The sequence below is a fragment of the Rana temporaria genome, chromosome 9 (genome assembly GCF_905171775.1).
Source record: "Rana temporaria chromosome 9, aRanTem1.1, whole genome shotgun sequence".
NCBI classification, from domain to species: domain Eukaryota; kingdom Metazoa; phylum Chordata; class Amphibia; order Anura; family Ranidae; genus Rana; species Rana temporaria.
In genome coordinates, this window is record NC_053497.1 from 89,080,258 (window position 1) to 89,104,153 (window position 23,896).

Here is a 23,896-nt window from a genome sequence, read left to right on the forward strand (position 1 = left end):
GCGGGGGGGATGGGATGCACACCATTACATACCACATCTGTGTCTGGTGATGTCATATACAGAATAAACACTTCCCTTTCACAACGCTCAGATAATAACGCAGATTTGTAAGGATACTAGATGAATAGAGTTTTGTTTAGCCCCATTCCTCCTCCATAATATGTGTATGACATGTTACAGGTGTGACACCTCCATTTCTGTCTATGCCAGCTGTTTGCACTGACAGTCCTTTCCCCCCTCTGTCTCCCTCTGCAGGGTCTACCCGCCTGTCCGTCATCCAGCCACAGGAGAAGAAGTGGGCGTGGCCGGCACTTCCCTCAGTCTGCCAATCAAGCAGCTGTAAGAGACAGTAGGCGGGACGAGCATCTATCTGACTGACAGGACTGGGCGGAGCTACGAAGGCCTGACGTTCCGACGTCACCACGCACAGGAGGAGGACGCCCGGAGCATGGGTCGGAAGCGGTGCGTGGGAGACTGTTCCAAGATGGCGGCGGGCTGCTGCGGGGTGAAGAAGCAGAAACTATCCAGCTCTCCGCCGTCTGGCTCCGGGGGCCCGGGCGGCCCACACTGCAGCGGGGAGAGCCAGTGCCGCGGGGCGGAGCTGGGCCTCGGAGGCTCCGGGAGCGGGCCCGGTGGAAGCATCCGGGTGAACGGCCTGTCTTGTGGGAACAGCCTATCCCCGGGCTGCGGGACTCTCTCTCCGGGCTGCGGCTCCAGCTTAAGTCCAGGCTCCCGCAAGATGGTGGTCTCCGCCGAGATGTGCTGCTTCTGCTTCGACGTTCTCTATTGCCACCTGTATGGGTACCAGCCACCCCGAACACCTCGCTTCACCAATGACCCATAGTAAGTGCCGGCTCCGGGGGGAGGGGAGGGTTACGATCCCCTGTCATACACACAGGGCCACCTACTCCTCTGGTTGCTATGGGTTACTGCAGTGTGATGACAGGTGTGTCCATCCGGGCCACTACACTCCCCTCATCTCCTCTATTCAGCTTTGTGGGGCAGCAGTGAGGAATGAAATCACTATTACACCCAGGGATGGACTGGCCATTGGGACTACAGGGAGTTTCCCGGTGGGCCGATGGCTCAGTGGGCCGGCTTCAGTGACAGCGGCCTGGGATTTTTTCCCTTCTGCCTAATCTTGTCCCATAAGGGGGAGCACCAAACTGATTCTTTGCCCCGGTTGAAATAATGTCTAGCTTCCCCACTGGTACTGCCTATAAGAGTACCAGCCGTTCTACTCTAATAAAGAGTGGCTAGTGAAGGGGGAGAGGGTGCTTGGGTGGCCGGGGGGGGGGGGGAGTTGTCCGGCCGCTGTGGGAGAGACCTGTCATAGTGGGCCAGTCTGGATGAAGTCCAGGGCCACATTTTTGTCCCAGTCCAGCCCTGATTACACCCCATAGAAAACACTTCTAGTTCTTTCATGTGGTGACTGCATTACTTTTCTTCTATTGTCATCTGGTAATCCAGTCAGTAAGTCTGTTCAACAGAAAAGCTTTCTTGTCGTTACAAGGATGGGACAAACCATTTAACACAATGATCAGCTTTTATTGTAAAACCTTTGTCAAAACCGTCCCTGTAACGGCTTGTCATGTGTTAGTTTGGCCTTAAAGTGATTGCAAAGTTTCATGTGTGGCTTTCTTATAAATGTTGTCCTGACCTACCCTGTGCAGTGGCCTGATCTTCTTCGTTCCCCTAGCCATGCTCCTGGTGCCTCCTCATCGGGTGCACCCACGAAAGCCACTTTCCTTGGGGACACCAGCGTGGGCACGCTCATAAGTCCATTGATACAGGCATCAGGATTCGCTGGATTTGATTGGCAGTAGCGGAAGCCAATGGCTCTTGCTGCTTCCAATCTATCCAATGAGGATGGAGACAGCAGCAAAAGTCGCTGGCCACATCGCGGGAACAGACAAGCTCAGGTAAGAAAACGCAAGGGCTCTGGGGGCAGCTGCAACACCTTAATGCATTACAGTGGAGTTCCACCCGTCCCTTTAAAAATGAAGTCAGTAGCTACACATGCTGTAGCTGCTGATCTTTTAACATTAGGACACTTGCATGTGCTGGAGTCTAGCGATGTCGGCACTGCAGCTGATGTTTGTCGGGTTCTGCTGTTGCCGTTGCGGGTAAGGGAACTTGGCAGTGTAGCCTTTCGGCTTCACGGGTCCCTACTGCGCAAAGCGCGCTGCGCTCCAGCACTGGCCTGCTAGAAGGGGGGGAGAGGGCCCGAGCTGCTGATGTAATTTGCCGCTGCCCAATTTTCCTGAATTGGGGATGGGGTACCACCCCCTGAAAGGTGTCAAATGTGGCACCAGAGGGGGCGGGCGGAATCGAATAAGCGGAACTTCCACTTTTGGGTGGAACTCCACTTTACCCGCTTGCCGACCAGCGCATGCACTTTTACGTTGACAAAATGTCACGGACAGGCAAAAGGGCGTACAGGTACATTCCCGTTTATATTGCTGAAATGTGGTTGTGTGGCGACGTGCTCGCGAGCTCCATGACCATGGGTCCTGAGATCGGGTCACAGAGCTAAAGAACGGGGAGATGTGTGTAAACGCAACATCTCCCCGTTCTGCCTAGTGACGCTGTCGCTGATCGTGTTCCCTGTCATCAGAAACAGCAGTCAGGGATGTGACACGGCAAGCCACGCCCCCTGACAGTCAGAATCACTCAGGTCACACTTAACCCCTTCACTGCCCCCTACGGGTTAACCCTTCACTGCCAGTGTCTAAGTAATCGGTGCATTTTTATAGCACTGATTACTGTAAAAATGATGGTCCAAAAATTTTGTCAAGTGTCCGATGTTTCCGCCATAATGTCGCAGTCACGATAAAAATCGCTGATCGCAGCCATTACTAGTAAAAAAAAAAATATTAATAAAAATGCCATAAAACTATCCCATATTTTGTACACTCTATAACTTTTGTGCAAAGCAATCAATAAACGCTTAATGGGCTTCTTTTTATTTTTTTTTACCAAAAATATGTAGAAGAACATGTATCGGCCTAAACTGAGGAGACATTTTTTTTTTGAGGGATATTTATTATAGCAAAAAGTTAAATATATGGCTTTTTTTTTTTCACAGTTGTTGCTTTTTTATATAGCGCAAAAACTAAAAACCTGCAGAGGTGATCAAATGCCACCAAATGGAAGCTCTATTTGTGGGAAAAAATACGTCAATTTTGTTAGGGAGCCACGTCGCACGACCGCGCAGTTGTCAGTTAAAGCGATGCAGGGCTGAATTGCAAAAAGTGGCCTGGTCTTTGACCCGCACAATATTTCGGGGCTTAAGTGGTTGAGGTGAAAAACCTGGAGATTTTAGAACCCCTTTAATGTATGTAAATTTTCCAGTACATTAAACACCCCCTGTGCTCCTTCATCCAGAGTGTGGGCACTCTAATACAGGAGGTGTTACTGGTCAGTCACCAGATGAACACACAGAAAAAAAGCCTAAAAACAAAGGCAGCCACTACATCTACGGATTGGTAAGCTGCAATATCTTACAATGTTTTGGTTTAGGGCTTAAAGGGTCACTAAAGGAAGAATTTTTTTGCTGAAATGACTGTTTACAGGGTATAGAGACATAAAAGTTAACTGATTCCTTTTAAAAATAGATTAAATTATATCATATAATGTGCCTCTAGTTTCACTTTCGGTTTTAAACTGGTTTCATGTTTATGTGACGTAAAGAGACCCACAGAACAAAAACAAACAAATCCAGGGCACTGTTTTGTTTTTAAAATGAATCTGATTGGTTCTGAGGAGTTTTAGACACACAGCTTAGACCACAGTGAGAAGCTCCCATGAGTTTTTTTCATGAGGAGCCAGACAAGCAGGAAGTGTGGAGATCACAGCAGAATTACAGCAACTTCAAAGCAAAAACGAACAATGAGGACATGAAACCAGTACTGCAGTAAGGTAAAGGAAGCTATTTAGCTAAAAAAATATATTTCCTTTAGTGATCCTTTAAGCCCTTATTCATATTGAATGCAGCTTTATCTGAAATGTCAGTGCCACTTGGGAAAACACGTTTGCGGCTTCATGCACAGATCTCTATGCATTGTCACACCTGAAATTGCCAAAAGTAATGCAGGTACTACTTTTTCAAATCGCTGTGGCCCCGCAAAGTCGGCATCGCACCACTTCAGCCCTGGAAGGATTCACCCACTTCCTGACCAGGCCATTTTTTTGAGATCCAGCACTGTTCCTTCAACTGACAATTGCACGTCGTGTGACACTGTACCCGAATAATATTTATATATTTTTTGCAGGGTTGCGGCGGACAGATCGGACACCTTGTTGACATTTATTTTTTATTTTTTTGGGAACCAGTGACTTTATTCCAGTTATTATTGCTAAAAATATGCACTGACATTGTACTAATGACACTGGCAGGGAAGGGGTTAGCATCAGGGATGATCAAGGGGTTCAATGTGTTCTCTCAGTGTTTCTGGATGGGGAATGGGCTGCCTGGGAAAACACTGTGTGATCCCCTGTCAGAATGGAGATCTTCCTTGTCTACTATGGCAGGTCCTGTCACTGTGGGGAATGATCGCTGGCTGCACCTGCTGATTGGCTGGCCAATGGGCGTGTGCCCACAGATCACTGTGTACCTACGATGATTCGTGCAGCCAAACCAACCTGCTGCATTATAACTGCGGCGGCTGGTTGGCAAGCAGTTAAACCGTTACATTGCTGTCAATAGTGTGCTGCTTTCCATGTGATTTGACCTGTCAAATCACATGACAAGTTGCTTCGGTGTGAAATGAGCCTAATGCTGCTTTAAGATCATCATCTTTGCCATAGAAATGTGTTAGTGAGGGCTCACACACTCAAGCAAGCCCTCATGTGAAGACTTGCCTCCTCGTATAGATTTGCATTATTTGTGAATACCCTCTGGCTAAATGACTTTTAGTACGGTGAGATGTTAACAATTGTAATTGTTTAGGTGAAATACATTCCATTTTATATTGCTCCTATGATGTATGTCAGCACAGCTGATCTCCTGCATCCTTTTTGCAGACACGTCCTGTCCACACACACTTTAGCAGTGACTTGTATTTCTCTGGTTGGGTTTCCTGACAGCGGTCTCTTGTAGTCTCCATTAGAAGCCAGAGTGACGATTCCGGAACATGATTTGGGGAATTCATCAAATCTGGTCAACCTATCTTTCATTTTCAAAGTTTACCACTTTTACCACTTCCATACCAGCCCATGGTAAAATGACGCCGGCAGGAACACTCTCCCAACCTGGGTGGGCGTCGTATGACATCCTTCGGTTCTCGCCGGTCCTGCAGGGTCCCGTGGTGATCAGGGCGTATCCCTCGGGACACAGCCCATCTCAGATCAGTGTAAAGAGACAATAAAAATGTCTCTTTGCCACGTGACCAGATGCCTCCAATCACAGCCGGTCACATGGACTGTCCTCGTGCGTGCCCCTAGGGATGCGCAGATCGGCGACGAGGCTTGTCACTCTGGCACAGCTCATCCCGGTAAAGAGCCAGTTTCATTGGCTCTTTACCACATGACCAGCTGCGTCCAATCACAGGCAGTCGCAGAATGTAAACAAACCGTGGTAACGAGCTGTTACCGGGTTCGCCGCCTCACGCCAATCCTGTGTGAGGAGATTGTGGTAACAGGTTGTTACCTCTTACAGTGCACACTGATTGCTCCCCAGTAATAAAGAGAACATGTTTCCAGCCCATCGGAGTACACAAGAACCCATCTGCAGCCCATGCCTCAAAGAATATACCTTGGGGTGTTTGCTTTCCAAAATTGGGTAATTTTGTGGGTAATTCCACTGTCCTGATGCTCCAGGGCCTTCAAAAGTGTAAGTCTCTATGTGGTGAGACTGTGTAAAAGTCTTGCACATGTCGTATCGCCATACTCTGGAGGAGTAGCAGAATTCATCTTGGGGTGTCATTTTTGCTATGCACATACTATTGGAATTGTCTTCTAAATTGACCACTTTGTTTAAGACTTGTTTTTCGAAGACTTGTGGAAAAAAATTAACCATTCAAAAGACTCATAATGCATTATAGACTATACCTTGGGGTGTTGGCTTTCCAATATTAGGGCCTTCAAAAGTGTAATGGGTCGTTAAGAAATTAGATGTGAAATTCAGGCCCCTTTTCACACTGGGTGCGCTGGCGGTATATCGGTGCTATTTTTAGCGCCGCTATACCGTAGTTTTTGCCGCGATATACGGCCGCTAGCGGTGCAGTTTTAACCCCCGCTAGCGGCCTAGAAAGGGTTAAAACCGCTGCTACAGCAGCGGTTTGCGGGCGGAATAGCCGCACTGTCCCATTGATTTCAATGGGCAGCAGCGGTGAACACACCTCTCCTTCACTGCTCTAAAGATGCGGCTTGTAGGATTTTTGGAGCGGTCCTGCTAGCGCACCGCTTCAGTGTGAAAGCTTTCGGGCTTCCACGCTGAAGACTGCAGGGCAGGATTTTTTCAGGCGTTTAGGTGCTATTTTTGGTGCTAAAATGCCTGAAAAACGCCTTGGTGTGAAAGTGGCCTTATGGTCTTGGAATGCCTGATGATGCTCCCTGCATATTGCACCTCTCTGGCCAGGCTGTGAAAGTCTCACATATGTGGTATCACCATACTCTGGAGCAGTAGCAGTGTAATTGGAAGTATGCATATGCTGTGTGTGAGAAATAACTTATGAAATTTTGTGTGTGCTTTAAAAAATAAAAACAAAATTCTTCATCTTCCCAAGAATTGTGGCTTATTTTTACCAAAGCTATGTAGCAGTGTACGTTTTGGCCCAAATTTATGAACAAAAATTACTTATTTGCAGAATGTTATTAAATGCCACCAAAAGCGCGATTCATGTAGGGAGGGGGGGGGGGGGGGGAATGATAAAAATTGTTTGGGTAAAGTGTTGCATGACTAATTGGCTTTCAAAGTGTGAGCACTGAAAATTGGACTTGGTGGAAGAGGGTATAAGTGCCCTGTATTGAAGTGGTTAAGATCAGGCTTTTTCTAGAACTTTTTATTTACAAGTTTAAATCCAGTATTTTTTTGCTAGAAAATTACTTGGCAGAGACCCTAGGGAATAAAATGGATCGTTGCAATTGTTTGTCACAATATTTGCACAGTCGTGTGTGTGTGTGTGTGTGTGTGTGTATTTTTATTTTTTTTTGAGAAAATTCTTTCATTAAAACAAAGCACAATCTACCCCATTTTGTTTTATTTTTATGGTAAAATGTGAAAGATATGAAAGGCAGGGGTAAGACAACCAGTTTACTTAAAGGGGTTGTAAAGGTTTGTTTTTTATTTTCTAAATAGGTTCCTTTAAGCTAATGCATTGTTGGTTCACTTACCTTTTCCTTCTAAATGTTTTCTTTTCCTTTGTCTGAATTTCTCACTTCCTGTTTCTCCTCAGTAAGCTTGCCCCCATCATCTGAGCCATTCTGACTGGGGGTTAAGCAGCCAGAACAGCTTACTGATGAGAAACAGTGCGAAAATTCAGACAAAGAAAAACAAAATTTAAAAGGGAAATTGAAGGAAAAGGTAAGTGAACCAACAATGCACTAGCTTAAAGGAATTGACAAAATAAAAAACGAACCTTTACAACCCCTTTAAGCCGAGTAAATACCCAACATATGGCGCAGTAAAACTTCTCACGCTTGTGAAATGACAACCAACCAGCGACACTTTGTTTGTTTCGAGTTACAGAAGAGATATCGCAGTAGAATTGTGTTCTCTCTAACATTCACAGCGATTCCTCACGTGTGGCACAAAATACTGTTTACATATGTGTGCAGAACTTGCAAGCATGGAGGTGCTTCTTTTTTTTTTTTTTTTTATCATTTTTATGAGAACTTGTAAACATCCCTTGTAGTAGAAATAAGGATGAGGGGTCCCCCTTATGTAGAGTTCTGGTTTCAAAAAGACTCCACTTTTCCTTTTTAAAAGCAACAGATTGGGGGGGGGGGGAAGTTTTACTTCCAGACCCTCGAGTGTCGTTCCAGTACTCCCAAGGCCATAGAGGCAACCAAAGAGGGTCTAGTTTGATCGCTTCTGGTTCTAGCCAGCAGCACCGCCGGACCGTTTCTCTGGTGAGCTAGCGGCAATGGTAAGCCTGAAAAATGCCGGCGGGGGGTCCCTCCCTCCACCGCTTCTGAGAACGTTCCAGCGGCTCATGAGTCTCTCTAACACTTTCATGAAAGAGACAGCCGCCGGCTGTAAAAAAAAACCAAAGTAATGGCTGATATCCTAAGCAATAATCATGGTAAACCACAACGTGTGTGTATGTATATATATTTGTCTTGAAGTGGTTAAAGCAGAACTAAAACCTCTTCTTTCCAGCTAAGGAAGTGTCTATCTTGGGCCTTGTTCACACCGTGGTGTCCGATTTTTCGCATGCGTTCGGCACGAGCACAAAAAACAATTGTTCTGTATGTGTCCTGTTCACACCACAAAACTGGTATCGTGCAGATTTTTTATTTTTTTTTGTGCAGTAATATGCAACGTGTGTGCGGTTTTCTGAATGTGTAAAAAAAAATGTATTTGTAAGTAGGGCACGTAACTGGCGTGCCTGAAAATGGATGTCGGTGTATAAAAACGTAGTCAATGCACATGAAAACTGAGCTAAACCGATGTCTCTGCAAGTGAAATCTGTGCGGTGTTCATGCATGTATGGTGTGAACAATCCTTTAGACCAGGGGTGCCCAACCTGTTGAAGAGCGAGGGCCACTTAAGCGACTTGGTAACCGGTCACAGGCCATAATGAGCGCGGAGCAGACGGATGGCATGTCCATGTCTGCTCTGCATATGCAGAGTGGACACTGACACAGCCCATGATACTTTTTAGCAGATCTGCCACTAAGGCCCCTTTCACATTGAGGAGTTTTTCAGGCGGTCCAGCGCTAAAAATAGCGCTGCTATCGCGCCTGAAAAACTCCTTCACTGCAGACTCAATGTGAAAGCCCGAGGGCTTTCACACTGAGGCGATGCGCTGGCGGGAGACAAAAAAAACTCCTGTCAGCAGCATCTTTGGAGCGGTGAGAGGAGCGGCATGTATACCGCTCCTTCACCGCTCCTTCCCATTGAAAACAATGGGAAACCGCGGCAATACGCCTCTATAGAGGCGCATTGCGGGCGCTATTAACTCTTTATCGGCCGCTAGCGGGGGTTAATACTGCACCGCTAGTGGCTGATACCCGCGGCAATTCCGGCGGTATAGCGCCGCTATTTTTAGCGGCGTTATACCGCCACCGCAGCTCCCGCCCCAGTCTGAAAGGGGCCTAAGGGGTGAATAGATGGTCCAGTTGGTTGGACTGATTGTGTGAAAGGGTCCCAAGGCTGCTTTCACACTGATGCGCTGTGGTTTACCGGCACCACGGGTGCGATACAGTGTACCTTTTAGCTTTCCTGCACTTTGCAATAGACTTTTGTTATATTCTGCCCGTTTGCACTTTCAGAAAGCTCACCAAACTCGCAGGTAATAACAGAAGTCAATGGCTCGGTGCAGGTAACTATAGGTAAACTGCTCTGCACCTGCAGGTTAGTTTGAAAGCAGCCCAGTAACCACTGCAGAAAAGATAGATATATATATATATATATATATATATATATATATATATATATATATATATATATATATATATATATATATATATATATATATATACACTGTGGTTTTGGTAATAAACTGACCTTTAACAGATTGAGGACCGCCGCACGCGCTAGCGACCCGGTCCTCTTGCAGAGGTGATCAAATACCACCAAAAGAAAGCTATATTTTTGGGGGGGGGGGGGAAAAGGACGCTAATTTTGTTTGGGAGCCACGTCGCATGACCGCGCAATTGTCAGTTAAAGCGACGCAGTGCTGAAACGCAAAAAGGGGCCAGGTCCTTTACCTGCATAATGGTCTGGGGCTTAAGTGGTTAATAGCAGTATTCTATTCCATCCCAGTGGAGGAGGTCGCTGGCCACGTCAGAGGGCCACGTGGCCCCCAGGCCACTGGTTGGGCACCCCTGCTTTACTCCAGGGTTTGACAAATTTGCTTGGAAAAAAAGTTAGGAGCCAGAAAACGCGCCCCGTCCCGACGAGCTTGCGCGCAGAAGCGAACACATACGTGAGCAGCGCCCGCATATGTAAATGGTGTTCAAACCACACATGTGAGGTATCGCCGCGATTTGTAGAGCGAGAGCAATAATTCTAGCCCTAGACCTCCTCTGTAACTCAAAACATGCAACCTGTAGATTTTTTTTAAACGTCGCCTATGAAGATTTTAAAGGGTAAAAGTTTGTCGGCATTCCACGAGCGGACGCAATTTTGAAGCGTGACATGTTGTGTATGAAAAATTACATTAAAATTGCTGTTTAACTTGTAATGCTTAACTTGTAATATCAACGGCCACCACCAGATGGCGCCAGCTCACATCTGGTGGTAATAACTTGTAATACCAATGGCTCACCACCAGATGGCTCCAGCTCACACAAAAAAAATCCTATTTCTAGTCTCCCTGGCGACCGGGATTTGTCGAGCCCTGCTTTACTCTATTTGACCTGCAGTTGCCATGGTGCTACACATGTGATGAGTTGTGACACCATGCCGCCGCGCTTTGTGATCAAGCGGTGTCTCCTCGCTCGATTCACAGTGTCCCTGTGTGCCACCGAGCTCCGTTCCCTGCGACGTTATGACGCACGGGGCAGAGAACGGCGCAGAATTCAAAAAAGTAAATAAACACAATACATACAGTATACTGTGTGTAAAGAAATACACACCCCCCCTTGTCCCTAGTGGTCTGCCCAGTGTCCTGCATGTACTTTAATATAATAAAAACTGTTCTTTCTGCCTGCAAACTGTAGATTGTCCATAGCAACCAAAAGTGTCCCTTTATGTCAAAAGTGATTTTAGAGCATCTAGAAAACAGCGATAATAAGTTATAATCACTTGCAGAATTGAGCGATAGCGATTTGTGGGGAAATTCGTCATAAAAAAATAAAAGTAATGACAGCGACAATTCTGCAACTGAGCAAATTTCAGTGATCGCGTTGATTACATTATTGAATAATTTTTATTATATTTGTTATTTATAATTATATTTTATCTTTTTCATACCCGGGATGTCTACTAGACTCTTGTTTGGTCAGATTTAAGTGAGTTATTCCTAAGAATTACAGGCCTACAATATAAAACGCCAAATTCCCTTGCAAAATAATGGTACCGCTTTCAGCACCTAAAATCTGAAATAATCATACCGCCAAGGAGGTTAATGGAACAGAGGGAGCTGTGACAGTCGCTCATCAAAAGTGTCCGAACTATGTCTGCATTTCCGTCCACCTTCATTCATAGAAGACATACCACAGCTTCTGTGAGTGGAGGGGGCAGCGCTAGCAATCAACCACTGACCCCCATTTATTTTTTTATCCTGTTTAATTAGTGGAAGTTTTAATAACGTCCTCTTTGAATGGAGGAGTTTGGCAGAAAGGGTGACCATAATCGGGCCCTCTTGAGTACATGTCACAGCTCCTTGGTTCTGTTCTTCTATAAATTTTCTATCCTTAGGGTGTGGTCGCCCTATCACAGGAATTACTTGATTAAAGATCTTTATGGCAGGACCACCTGGTATTTTATGAAAGATGCGGATTTAAAAAGACGACTTTTGAAATTTTGTGTTAAAACAGATATGGTTTAGAGATTGGGTTTCCGTGTACACTAGACACCAAGCTTCACCTATTGAATAGATCTCTTTTCAGTGCCTGTTGGTCCTGAACACCACAGTGTTTATATTTGTACTAGAGCTGGTCACAGCATCAGCAGTTCAGGGCGTATATAGGCTTTAGCTAAAGCTAGGAGAACAAAGAATAGTCTAAATTTAGTTCATCCAGCTTGTTGAAAGCAGGGTAGGATAGATATTCCTGTATAGATTTAGAGGGGCCGAGCATGGAAACTTGTGGGCTGTGGGAGAACAAAGCCAGCAAGTGTTTTGTCTAGTTGTGCCATTGCTGTGGGCAGGGTGAATGTTTGTTGACATTGTAAGAGGAGAAACGGGAGGGGGATGGGGGTTACAGGAGAAAGGGAAGAGCCTATAGCGAAATGTACAGACTAGTCAAGGATCACTGTAAAACGGCTTTCTATAAAACTATATAGACAGAATTCATACAATATTACTTTTGGGATTGCTGATCCTTTTGGCTTATGTTTGTGTGTAGTAAGTCATATTTAACCACTTGCTGCCAAATCGCATACCTGGTATGTTATTGGATTTCAGATGGTTGTACCAGGGTAATGCCTAGCGGTCCGCTCTCGCAAACTAGCCAGTCGATTGCAAGCAGCGCGAGTGGATTCCCCCTTTCTGCAGACTCCCATTGGGAGTCCCGAGCTACCACCAGGCACGTCTGCTGGCTAGTCGTACAACCAAACAGAGCCGAGCCAGGATTGGGGGATCGGGTCACCGCTATGGTAACGTGAAAGCAATGATGTCACCTGCGCCATTTAAAAAAAATCTAAAGTATACAAACTCATAGATTTTAATGTATTTAAAAAGGTTAGAGGGGGGATTTGGTGTCCTATTGGACCCCAGATCCCTCCATAAAGGGTACCTGTCACAAACGATTGCTATGTATACCAGCTCATTATGCCTTTTTGTTTTGAAGTTTTTTTTTTTTTGTGGAGTGGGTTTGCAATCACTTTAACCACTTCCCTACCAGTCCATAATCATGACGTCTGCAGGAGGGATCTCCCATCCTGGGCGTGCGTCATGATGTCCTTGGCTTCCAGGCCGTCTAGGGGGAGCTGGCTGCTGCGATGTCCACCGGGCACCCGCGATTTCCGGCAATAGCCAGGGACGTGGATCTATGCATAAACGCATCAGATCTACGTCCTGTCAGGTGAGAGGAGATGATGGTGTGTTCCCAGTACAGAGGAACCCAGATCGGTCTCCTCCCCTTGTGAGTCCCCTCCCCCCACAGTTAGAATCGCTCTCTAGCAAACACATTTAACCCCTTGATTGACCTCTAGTGTTAACCCCTTCCCTGCCAGTGCATTGTTATAGCACTGATCACTGTATAAATGTGGTCCCAAAATAGTGTTAAGTGTCCGATATTTCATAGTAAAAATCGCAGATCGTCGCTGTTACATAAAAAACAAAAATGCATATCGGCCTAAACTGAGGAATTTGTTTTTATTTTAAATTGGGATATTATAGCAAAAAGGAAAAATATTGTGTTTTTTTTTTTTTCCTTGTTTTGTTTATAGTGCAAAAAGTATTCATTTGGGTACAGTTTCTTTTTGACAATTTTTGGTGAATGAGTACCCCCCATACTCATTCACAAGGGGGGGGGGGGGTCCTTGTTAGAGGGCTTCCAGATTATTTTTTTTTTTGTATGTCCCTCTTAAATCCATACTGGACACGAAAGGGCCTTGTATGGATCGTGTGGGCACCCCCAAATGTTTTATTTATTTGTTTTGTATCAAATTCATGTTTAAAAATTGATGGCAATGTCTTTCCATAGAAGCCAATGAGCCTGGAATATGCATCTGAATCGCGCTAGCTTTGAAAACTCACAGGACTTTTTTTTTTTTTGCAGCGAATTTGCACTGCCGCTGAACCACATATGTGAACCTGCAACATAGAAAGCCGGTTTGATTTCCATGTGAATCATATGCAGTTCAAAACTAATCCAATTTGCACGTGTTTACGGAGCATTAAATATTTAATGCTTGCTAAACCTGATGCACCTTCTGACTAGCGTTTATAAACACAACTAAACTGTGCTTATGTGTATAAAGTCTAAGAAGGCACACAGTCAACATTGTCATATTAAACACATTAACCCAGGGCTCAAAAATATCCGGGCGCCCGGTCGCAATTGCGACAAGAAATTTGCCGCCTACAAAGCCGTGGGCCCGCAGCGGTTGTGCGGCGGGGGAAGGTGGGGGCGCACAGAGGCACAGGATCCTGTCTCCTGGCGCCCCCACGACGGCCGGTAATTGAGGCCGTGACTTTGCAGCCTTGTGAAGGCCCAAGCTTACTTCTGTGACCTGGTGGCCGTTGGCATTACAAGTAAAACAGCAGTTAAAGTGTTTTTTCACTGCCATCTCCTTTACCCTCTAATTAGAACCCCCAAATATATATATATATATATTTTTATTCTAACACCCTAGAGAATAAAATGGCGGTCGTTGCAATACTTTCTGTCACACTGTATTTGCGCCTAAGGTCTTACAAGCGCACTTTTTTTGAGGAAAAAAATAAACCTTTTTAAATTAAAAAAATAAGACAATAGTAAAGTTATCCCAATTTTTTTTATTTTTATATATTGTGAAAGATAATGTTACGCCGAGTAAATTGATACCCAACATGTCACGCTTCAAAATTGCATCCGCTCGTGGAATGCCGTCAAACTTTTACCCTTTAAAATCTCCATAGGCCACGTTTAAAAAATTCTACAGGTTGCATGTTTTGAGTTAGAGGAGGTCTAGGGCTAGAATTATTGCTCTCGCTCGAACGATCTCGGCGATACCTCACGTGTGGTTTGAATACTGTTTACATATGCGGGCGCTACACAGGTATGTGGTCGCTTCTGCGTGCGAGCTTGACGGGGCGCTTTTTCTGGCTTTTAACTTTTTTAGCTGGCGCCTAGATTCCAAGCAAATTTGTCAAACCCTGCATTAACCCATTCACACCGACCGTACGCAAATTTGAGTTCATGACTTGAAGGGGTTAAACCAGAGTGATCACCTGGTACAGTTTTTTTTTTTTGGCTTTTAAGTGATAACCGATGCAGCTAAAAGATGCTTGGATTTTATCCTGAAGGATCGGGAGGGGACTGTGGCAGGAGTTGCTTTGCTTGGGGGCTTGTGGAGCCCAGCTTGCTATGGGAACACTGGAGGCTCCTAGTCCGACTCCCCTGGCCCCTCCTATGTGTAAAATCAACCATTAGGGGCACATGGTGTCTCATGCTGTTGTGGACTCGTTTGGATTGTTAGGTGTGTGGCTGTGTCCCATTGTTCTGTTGTCTGTCCTCCTTGGGCCCCTTTCACACTACTGTGACTTCACAGCGATTCCAGGGAATGCCTGTGTAAGTGGCAATCAAAGTTGTACTAATATGAATGGTTGTCATTGAAAATCATGGGGAAACGACTTGTCATGCTACTTTGTCATCACAAATCGTGGGATAAGTCGTAGAAGTGTGAAAGGGGTCTTAGGAGAAGTGTATTATGGGATGGATGTTTGTGTTCCTGGCATGTAAACCGGGGGGCAGAGAGGGGAGGGGGAATTCCTCCAACAGCCTTCCCTGTTGATAAGGTGGTGTATTGTTCAAATGTTTGCCTCTGTGTTTCTTATTGTTTGGACAGTTTACCCCGCCCTGAATCCAAGGGAAGGGGCATTGCCCCTGAGTTTTTTTTTCTGTTCCTGTTTCATTAAACCAGGGGTTGACAAATTTGCTTGGAATCTAGGAGCCAGCTAAAAAAGTTAGGAGACAGAAAACGCGCCCCGTCCCGACGAGCTTGCGCGCAGAAGCAAACACATACGTGAGCAGCGACCGCATATGTAAACGATATTCAAACCACACATGTGAGGTATTGCCGCGATTGGTAGAGCGAGAGCAATAATTCGAGCCCTAGACCTCCTCTAACTCAAAACATGCAACCTGTAGAGTTTTTTTTTTTAAACGTCGCCTATGGAGATTTTAAAGGGTAAAAGTTTGACGCCATTCCACGAGCGGACGTAATTTTGAAGCGTGACATGTTGGGTATCAATTTACTCGGCGTAACATTATCTTTCATAATCTTAAAAAAAATGGGGATAACTTTACGGTTTTATTTTTTAATTAAAAAAAGTGTAATTTTCCCCCAAAAAAGTGCGCTTGCAAGACCGCTGCGCAAATACGGCGTGACAGAAAGTATTGCAACGATCGCCATTTTATTCTCTAGGGTGTTAGGATAAAAAATATATATAATGTTTGGGGGTTCTAATTAGAGGGAAGAAGATGGCAGTGAAAATAGTGAAAAATTACATTAGAATTGCTGTTTAACTTGTAATGCTTAACTTGTAATACCAACGGCCACCACCAGATGGTGCCAGCTTACACATCTGGTGGTAATAACTTGTAATACCAACGGCTCACCACCAGATGGTGCCCCCCCTTCCAAGCCAAGTCGCCAGGACCCTATTTCTAGTCGCCATGGCGACCTGGCGCCCAGGATTTGTCGAGCCCTGCATTAAACAGTTCATGTCCCAGCTTTGTAACTGAGCTAGTCTTGTCTGGTTCTTGGTTACAATATTCGGCTGTAAAATCTGATATCTATATTCAGACTGGAGGAAGTGGTATATGACAAAAGCACTCAAGCGGAGCGTGGAATGTTTTGTTACAAGGACGTGTCGTCCCCCCCCCCCCCTTTCCGCTGCTCTTCCTGGGCCTCCTGTCCCACCGGCATCCGCCACCTAGGCTGAGACCCAAACAAACCTTGAATCTTTTCAATTCTATTTGACCCCAAATTACACTTTCTTTGGGGCCAATGACATTATTACATAGATCAGATCAGGGCTATCAAAATGCTATTCTGCTATGCGGAAAGGAAGTGGACGAATCGTACTGCAAACCACACGCAGTGCATTGGATTAGGTAAACATAATCTGTACCAATATTGATGTATTCCTGTGTTTTGAACTCTTCCTTAGTATTTGCAGAAACAAAACTCTTGGACACAGTGTGTGTACTGAAATATCTACAAGTCTTTAGTCCATATTTGTAAGAACCAGTATAGGATAACCAGGTTTTTTTTGGAGATAAAAGGGACCTAAGTCTAGGTGTGTGACGATTGGAGAAACTAAAACCATTAGATAAAACATTATATAAGGTTTTATTGGAATACAGAATAGGGAGGTTCCACTTTATATTAGTGACTTGTTGATATTCAACGGAGTATGGTATAACAAAAGTGACAGGCTGTTTGGAGCTCTTGTGTCTCAAATTCCTGGGTTTGGCTCCAACAGTATGAGTGTCAGCATACTGTTCCTTCAGCGCTCATGCGCCAGTGACGTAACTGTCTGCTAGAATAGTAAATATCTCCTAAATAGTGCATGTTTAAGAGATATTTACACTGCCTATAGGTAAGCCTTAAAGCGGAGCTCCACCCTCAAATCAAATCAAACTCTGCATCGGCACTTTTAAAAAAAAATGTCATTAGCCAAGTAAAAAAAATAATAATAATGTTTTACATACTTTAAAACGGTTGTTGCTAGGCAGACTTCCTAATCTGCCTTCTTCCTGCACCGCGGTTGTTTTCCTCCGTAGTTTACACCGCACAGACTCCTGGGAATGTTGTGTCATGATTTTTCAGGAGTCTGTGCGCTCCTATGGCCCGAAAAATCGCGTGATTTCAGTAGAGGAAATAACGCAAATGGGGCTGTTTACAGCGCCATTTTCAAAAAGGGCACAAAGCCCTTTTCACTAAATCTGCGTGATTTTTTTTTTCTTAGTGTGGGTATTATGTTATTTACGTTGTCATAATGGGGCGGGACGCTCCTCTGCCGCGCGTTATGACAACGGCACAAACAATCGCCGATACGAGCGGCGCTCTAATGCGCACGTGGGAGATTTAAGGCTTACCCAGCATGCACATCTCGCCGGGAACAGTAAAAAAAAATACACTGGGCTTCAATTGCCCACACAGAGAATGGAAATGGCCACAGCGTACAGCACAGTTAAGGAGGCAAGTTTTTTTTATTAATTTACATAACGATGTGGTATGTTTTATAGATTACAATGGGATCTTTAGCTACATAATATTTAAGTGGCCAAAAAAAATGTGACCGGAGCTCCGCTTTAATATAGGCTTACCTATAGGTAAAACCGAAAGATGAAAGTTTACTTCCTCCTTTTTAATGGCTGCGTTTCAACCTACGCATGAAATTGATCATTAAAACCCGCTTGATAGAATTGGTTAATGATACACATAACTGTAATCCTATAAAACCCAGCCTGTGTGCAAATTCTAGTGTAAGAATTGATTTTGGTTTGAAGCCAAAGGGTAGTCACACCAAATGAAGAATCATTTCAAACTTTGTTTTACATGCTATGCATTTTGTAAATTAAATTTTTTTTTTTTGGGGGAAAACATTTTTCTTTAGAGCATTTCTTCACACCTGTGTGTGTGTGTGGCCTTTCAGGTACTTTTCCAATAAAATGGTGATCATGAAGCATACCTGGAGACTGGTTATTTTTTGTTTATCAATTTCCTTGGTAACGTGCGCACAAACCATACATGGCTTCATTACTGAAGTGGCAGAACAACCTCCTGGTTTAAATTCCCATCAGGCAGCTAAGCATTAATAGCAATCTTGTTAGAGGTAAGGAGTACTTCTGTGTGCATTCATGGGCAACATATTGAGTCCCTTTGCTTTCTTGTGTTATGTTTTCTAGACCGCACCCTGTTGTACTAAATTTCCATTGGATATCATGTGATAGCTGCGCACTGAAATAGTCTTCTGAAATCATGGCAAAATTGCACTTCAGTTGAAGCTAGCTGTTTTAACTTCTGCCTCTTGTAAATTCTCAGAACATCTTTGTGTATTGTGTTTATACTTTACTAATTAGGGTTGTCCCGTTACCACTTTTTTAGGACTGAGTACAAGTACCGATACTTTTTTCATGTACTCGCCGATACTTTTTTTTTTAAATGCGTCCATGTGTCCCCAAATAGAAGGCCTAGCCCTAGCCCACAAAGCCCTTGGACTTCTAATGCAGACTACAAACAGCCTTTCTAATATAAATTGGACCACTGTTGTCACCATTAGGAAACCTTACCTGAGAAAATGCCATGCAGCTCTCATTGGTGTACATCAGGGCTTGACAAATTTGCTTGGAATCTAGGAGCCAGCTAAAAAGTTAAGAGCCGGGTTTTTTTTTTTTTTTTAACGACAAAATTCGATGGCACAGCGGCTGCGTTTGGCATGTCACAGTGGTGACAATTGATGGGATGGCTCAGTGGTGACAATTGATGGCACAGTGGCTGCAAAGTGAACAATATCAATATGCCTGTGCTTTGCCCTAACTCAGTGTTGCTAGTGTGAACCATAAGTGCAAAAATCCTATATAGTTATGGTTTTAAAAGTATTGTCTTTTTTGCTTCTTACCCTTAACCTTGCTGTTCGCGCTCTGTGAGATCATGTGCAGCCTCCGGCCAGCTCCTTTCCTGTGTCTCCCCGTGGCACCGCCCCCTCAGAGAAATTCCCCAATCCCCGGGGCGAGAGGTGGCCGGAGGCGGAGCGCCCGCAGCCATGCGTGTATCATCCCCGACAGCACAACCGATGGCAGCTACATGACAGTTATCCATACCTCACTCCAGCCGCCTCGCTGCATAGGCCTCAATTAGCGGCACGACCCGATCGCGGGGATAGCATGATCGTGGGTGGGATGCGCGGTGCCGCACTCAGGATACCCCAGCTCTGCTGCCATGGGCGCCAGGTCGATAATTCTAGGCGCAACGGCGACCTGGCGCCTGGAATTTGTCGAATACTGGTGTACATGCTTGGAAACCAAAGTGACTCTGCAGGATATCGGCATCACTGAGATGGCCTAAAGTGATTAGACTTCACAAACACTTTAAAATAAACCACTGATATTGGCTTCTCCCCTTCCGTTTCTGCCCCCACAGCAAGCAGTTGTAGGGACAGTTGTAGGCTCTATTCCAGCCGGGCTGTGTCCATAGACAGTGCGGCTTAGGCCCTCCCACTACTTTTTGCTCACTGAATTTGACTGACGGCAGCAGGAACTTATGGCTCCCACTGTTCTCATCAAAGCTTGTGAGTTCAGGGAAAAAAACCTGTGCACAAGCGCCCGATCAAAGGAGTCGGGTAGGTATGGGGGCGGCGCACTTTTTGAAGTCCATGCAAAATCTAAAATCCCTGCATCTATAACCACCAACATTCTAACGCTAACCTCTAGCCCTGTAAAGAAAAAATGAGTATACTTTTTCTGCAAGCGATCCATTCTCCAGCGGCGGAAGCTCTGCTGAGTACACGTCTGATAACGGCTGTGAAGTGGGAAGTGACGTCGCCCATAGTTACTTAGGGGCTTTCGTTGGACGTGTCCTCTGCGCCTGCCTCCATAGCGAAGCCGCAGAGATCTTGTAAGATCGCCTGTAGAAAAGGTATGTATATCCCTCACCATGTGTCACTGCTGCATCACCAGCCACCCCATTAAAGTGAATGGGACTGTCGGTGGGTCAGAGAAGGAGCTGCTGCAGGACAGATGACTGTTGCTCTTTAAAAATTTAGAATAAGCTGTCAGGTTAGTAAAACGGCAATATCAGAACAGATTCAATCATACAGTTTTAAAGTGCTCTTTAAAAATTGATTTAAATCGAGTTGATTTAAATCAAGCCTTTTGTTTCCCCACTATATCATTACATGTCACTTGCATGTCTTTGGATAAGAAGAGAACCGTATAGTTTATATCAGGGGTAGGCAACCTTAGATGGAGATCTACTTGAACACTGATGAAGTCTAAGATCACCGTGCACAGTATCCTGTTAGGGCAAGTTCATACCAGATCGCAATGCCAGAAAGTCATGCTCCATGTGTGATTTATGCACCGTGTTCAAAACACACTGCCTTTGTAATCTACTGCAGTTGATACATTGTTAACCCCAATTTAGATTGCAAACGCAGTGGACATAAGTATTACAAAAGAGTGCAGGGTTCGGGAGCGCGTTGTGCTCAGAGCAGTATACGCTTTGCCCTTCACACCATATACACACGTGCCCTTCCTTCCCAGTGCAGCGTTCCATTGCATCCTGTTGTAGAAAGAGGGTGTGGCGCTGCCTGTTTATAGATGGAGGGCAAAGTGAGATGAGAGTGGATTCATAGGGGCAAGTTATACTTGTCGGGTATCCTATAGTAGGACCAGTCCCAATGGTTGGTTGGACTGCCTATAATGATGGCCGTCACGGGATATATATTCTGTGTATTAAGGATACCCTATTAATACCGTGTTTCCCCGAAAATAAGCCCGGGTCTTATATTAATTTTGGCAACAAAAGACACAGTAGGGCTTATTTTCGGGGTAGGTCTTACCATGTAATGTGCTGTCTTCTCCCCCTCTCTCTCCCTGCCTGACAGGAATCCCCAGTGTAAACTGAGTTAAAATGCTTGTAAAATCCTATAATCCACTCTATTACAGTAGTATATAATGTACAATGTGTGTGTTTCTGTAATATAATTGTGCCAAATACCTTCGTTATAGCGCCGTTCGGCACTTCTGTGACCCGCCGGAGCTCTCTTCCCCGCAATTATATTACAGAAACACACACATTGTACAATATATACTACTGTAATAGAGTGGATTATAGGATGTTACACACATTTTAAACTAGGGCTTATTTTCGGGGTAGGACTTATATTGTAGCCCTCCTGGAAAATAACGCTAGGTCTTATTTTCGGGGTAGGTCTTATTTTCGGGGAAACACGGTAGTGAAAGTTATAAAGGAGTGATACCATAACCACCAACCTAGGTGAGGTATAAATTGCAGTATCCAAAAACAATAGTGTACTACAGCTCAGTGTAGCAATGTAGTGCAGATCTTGGCCAAATGTCAGGATTCCTAGCCTGCACAGGATCCTAACGTGCTTCAAAAAGTAAGTTAAAGCTTCCTATTTCCAAATTGGAGGCCTGGGTGATTAATAATGAAGTAATTAAAGTGTCTGACTAGTGCACAGTGCAATAAAAATAAAATGATACTAAAATGACTGATGCCAAAGCTGGACATAAATGCATACATTCACACTTCAATCCTGTATGTGCATCTATGCGGGATAGATAAAATAAATCCCAATGTTCATCAAAGATCATGAGAATATGTCAGGCCTATTTTCTATAAGCCCTGACAGACAGGAACTGATGGTCGTGAGTAGCAATATACACGGTTGCAGACCATAACAGATCCCCTTAAAATCCATACCTGACCTATGGGCCCGGCATGCCAATGAAGGGGGAAACCATGGCGTTTAAAAAAATAAAATAAAATTTGTGTGGAGTTTTTCTTCATGAACAAGTCGTGTACAAGTTGCATGCCAAAGTCGGATCTGTTAATACGGAATTCGACTTTGATCTGAGTTCAGAAAAAAAGTAGTGCAGGAACTACTTTGAAGTCGGCATGACTTAAAGTCGTGCCAGTATGAATGGTAGTCGTTGAAAATCATGGAGAATGACTTGTCAAGGGGACTGACTTACTGATGACGGCAGAGGAGGCAGGAGGGGAGAGAGAGAGGACCGAAGGTTTGGCAGAATAGGCTGATTGTAAAGACCGGCAGCAGGAGAAGACGGGGGTCAGCGGTGCAGACCTGTTCCCAGTCGACAGGTAACCTGTGATTGGCGGGTTGCCAACCCCCTGGTTTATATTGTATCGAAACCATATTACTGTAGGTCTCATTGAGGCCCATGTGTTTACTCAAAAGTTAATTTGAAGTCTGGGCTAGAACCAGGTGTGTGTAAAAAAAAAAAAAAAAAGAAATAAAAAAATTGTCCAACAAACTAAATCGGCGTCCCAATCTACCGTATTTATCGGGGTATTGCGCGCTCCGGTGTATAGCGCGCACCCCTAATGTTGACCCTAAAATCCTGTAAAAAAAACATTTATTACATTTTACTACTTACAGTTTTGGTGTCTTGCCCGGCGGCCTCGTCCGGTCCGGCGTCTGTCTGCGGCCTCGGTGTCCTCCCGGCTTCTCCCGCGCTGTCTTCATGTCGAATTCCTGCGCCTTGTTTGAATGGCTGCGCCGACATATACCGAGCGCAATACACTCGGGTATATTCGGCCACGCTCGGCTTCTCACGCATAAACGTCAGAGCGTGACTACGAGCGAAGCCGAGCCTGGCCGAATGTACCCGAGTGTACTGCACTCGGTATATGTCGGCGCAGGCATTCAAACACGGCGCGGGTATCGGCGTATATTGCGCACCCACGATTTTGCCCTGATTTTCAGGGCAAAAAAGTGAGCGGTTTACGCCGATAAATACGGTACTTGTCTTGATGGGGGGAAAAAAAAATATTTTTAATCAAAACCGTATTTAAAAAATGTTTTTTTTTTTTTTTTGGAATGTCTGAGGCTTTTAAAAACGAATGAGGCTTTTTTGGTGACTTTAAAAAAAAAAAAAAAAAGTTTAAACATTGCGCTGTTTATCTCCTCCTTGCCTCTCTGCCTGTCTCCAGCACCTGGGGACTAGCAGTGCGGGGAGAGACCTTGCAGTGAGATGAGCACTGATTGGGTGCTTGTCGGAAAAGGGGAGTGTCGGGCTCTCTTAAAGCTCAGCAGAAGGGCCTCTGCTGAGTGAGTAAATGAGGTGTTGGCCTCAATGAGAAATAAAACCAGGGGCGCATGCGTGGAGTCTTAACAGGGCGGACATGCTCTGTTAGAGCTCCGAGGGAAGGGAAGAAAAGCTGCCGTTGATAACAAGCTTTAAACTCGCCCATCCTCTCCTGCTAACTCCCATGATCCCGGAGTTCAGGCCGCACAACATGGTGCTTGGAGGCAGCCACACAAAGTTAAAAAAATCCTCCATTAAGGAAGTGCTGACACAAAATGGTGCCGGCCCTCTCGTTCAGTACCACAGCATGCTCTTGCAAGCAGACACTGTCCCAGCCAGACTCCCCAGGTGAGTCAGACACGAGCTATCCCTCTCTCGGGGCTCTTCACATGACTAATGTGCTCCCTCAGCTCTTTTAAAGCAACGAGTAAATGCTACATAAAGCATTTGAAACAAACATCTGAGCATATAACAGCCAGCCTCACAAAAGAAATAAGGGAGCTGGCCAACCGCACAGCAGCATTGGAGCTCAGAGTGGATGAGATTGAAAATTCTGTACAGGCTGAAATGGAAAATCTCAGAGGAAAATTTGACATTACAGTCCAGATTGGAGGAC

At 45.0% G+C, this 23,896-nt stretch overlaps 1 protein-coding gene across 3 annotated transcripts in view; it reads left to right on the forward strand.

Annotated features, from left to right (window-relative positions):
- Positions 1–260: 260 nt before the first annotated feature.
- Positions 261–23,896, forward strand: part of AMMECR1 (AMMECR nuclear protein 1) — a 95,916-nt gene continuing 72,280 nt past the window's right edge. The window contains exon 1 of one of the 3 annotated variants that reach the window (XM_040323885.1): positions 261–843. In XM_040323885.1, the coding sequence (XP_040179819.1) occupies positions 449–843 (395 nt within the window). In that variant the 5' untranslated portion in view covers positions 261–448. The remainder of the gene's footprint in view (positions 844–23,896) is intronic. The other 2 variants (XM_040323884.1, XM_040323883.1) reach the window with 2 other exon arrangements.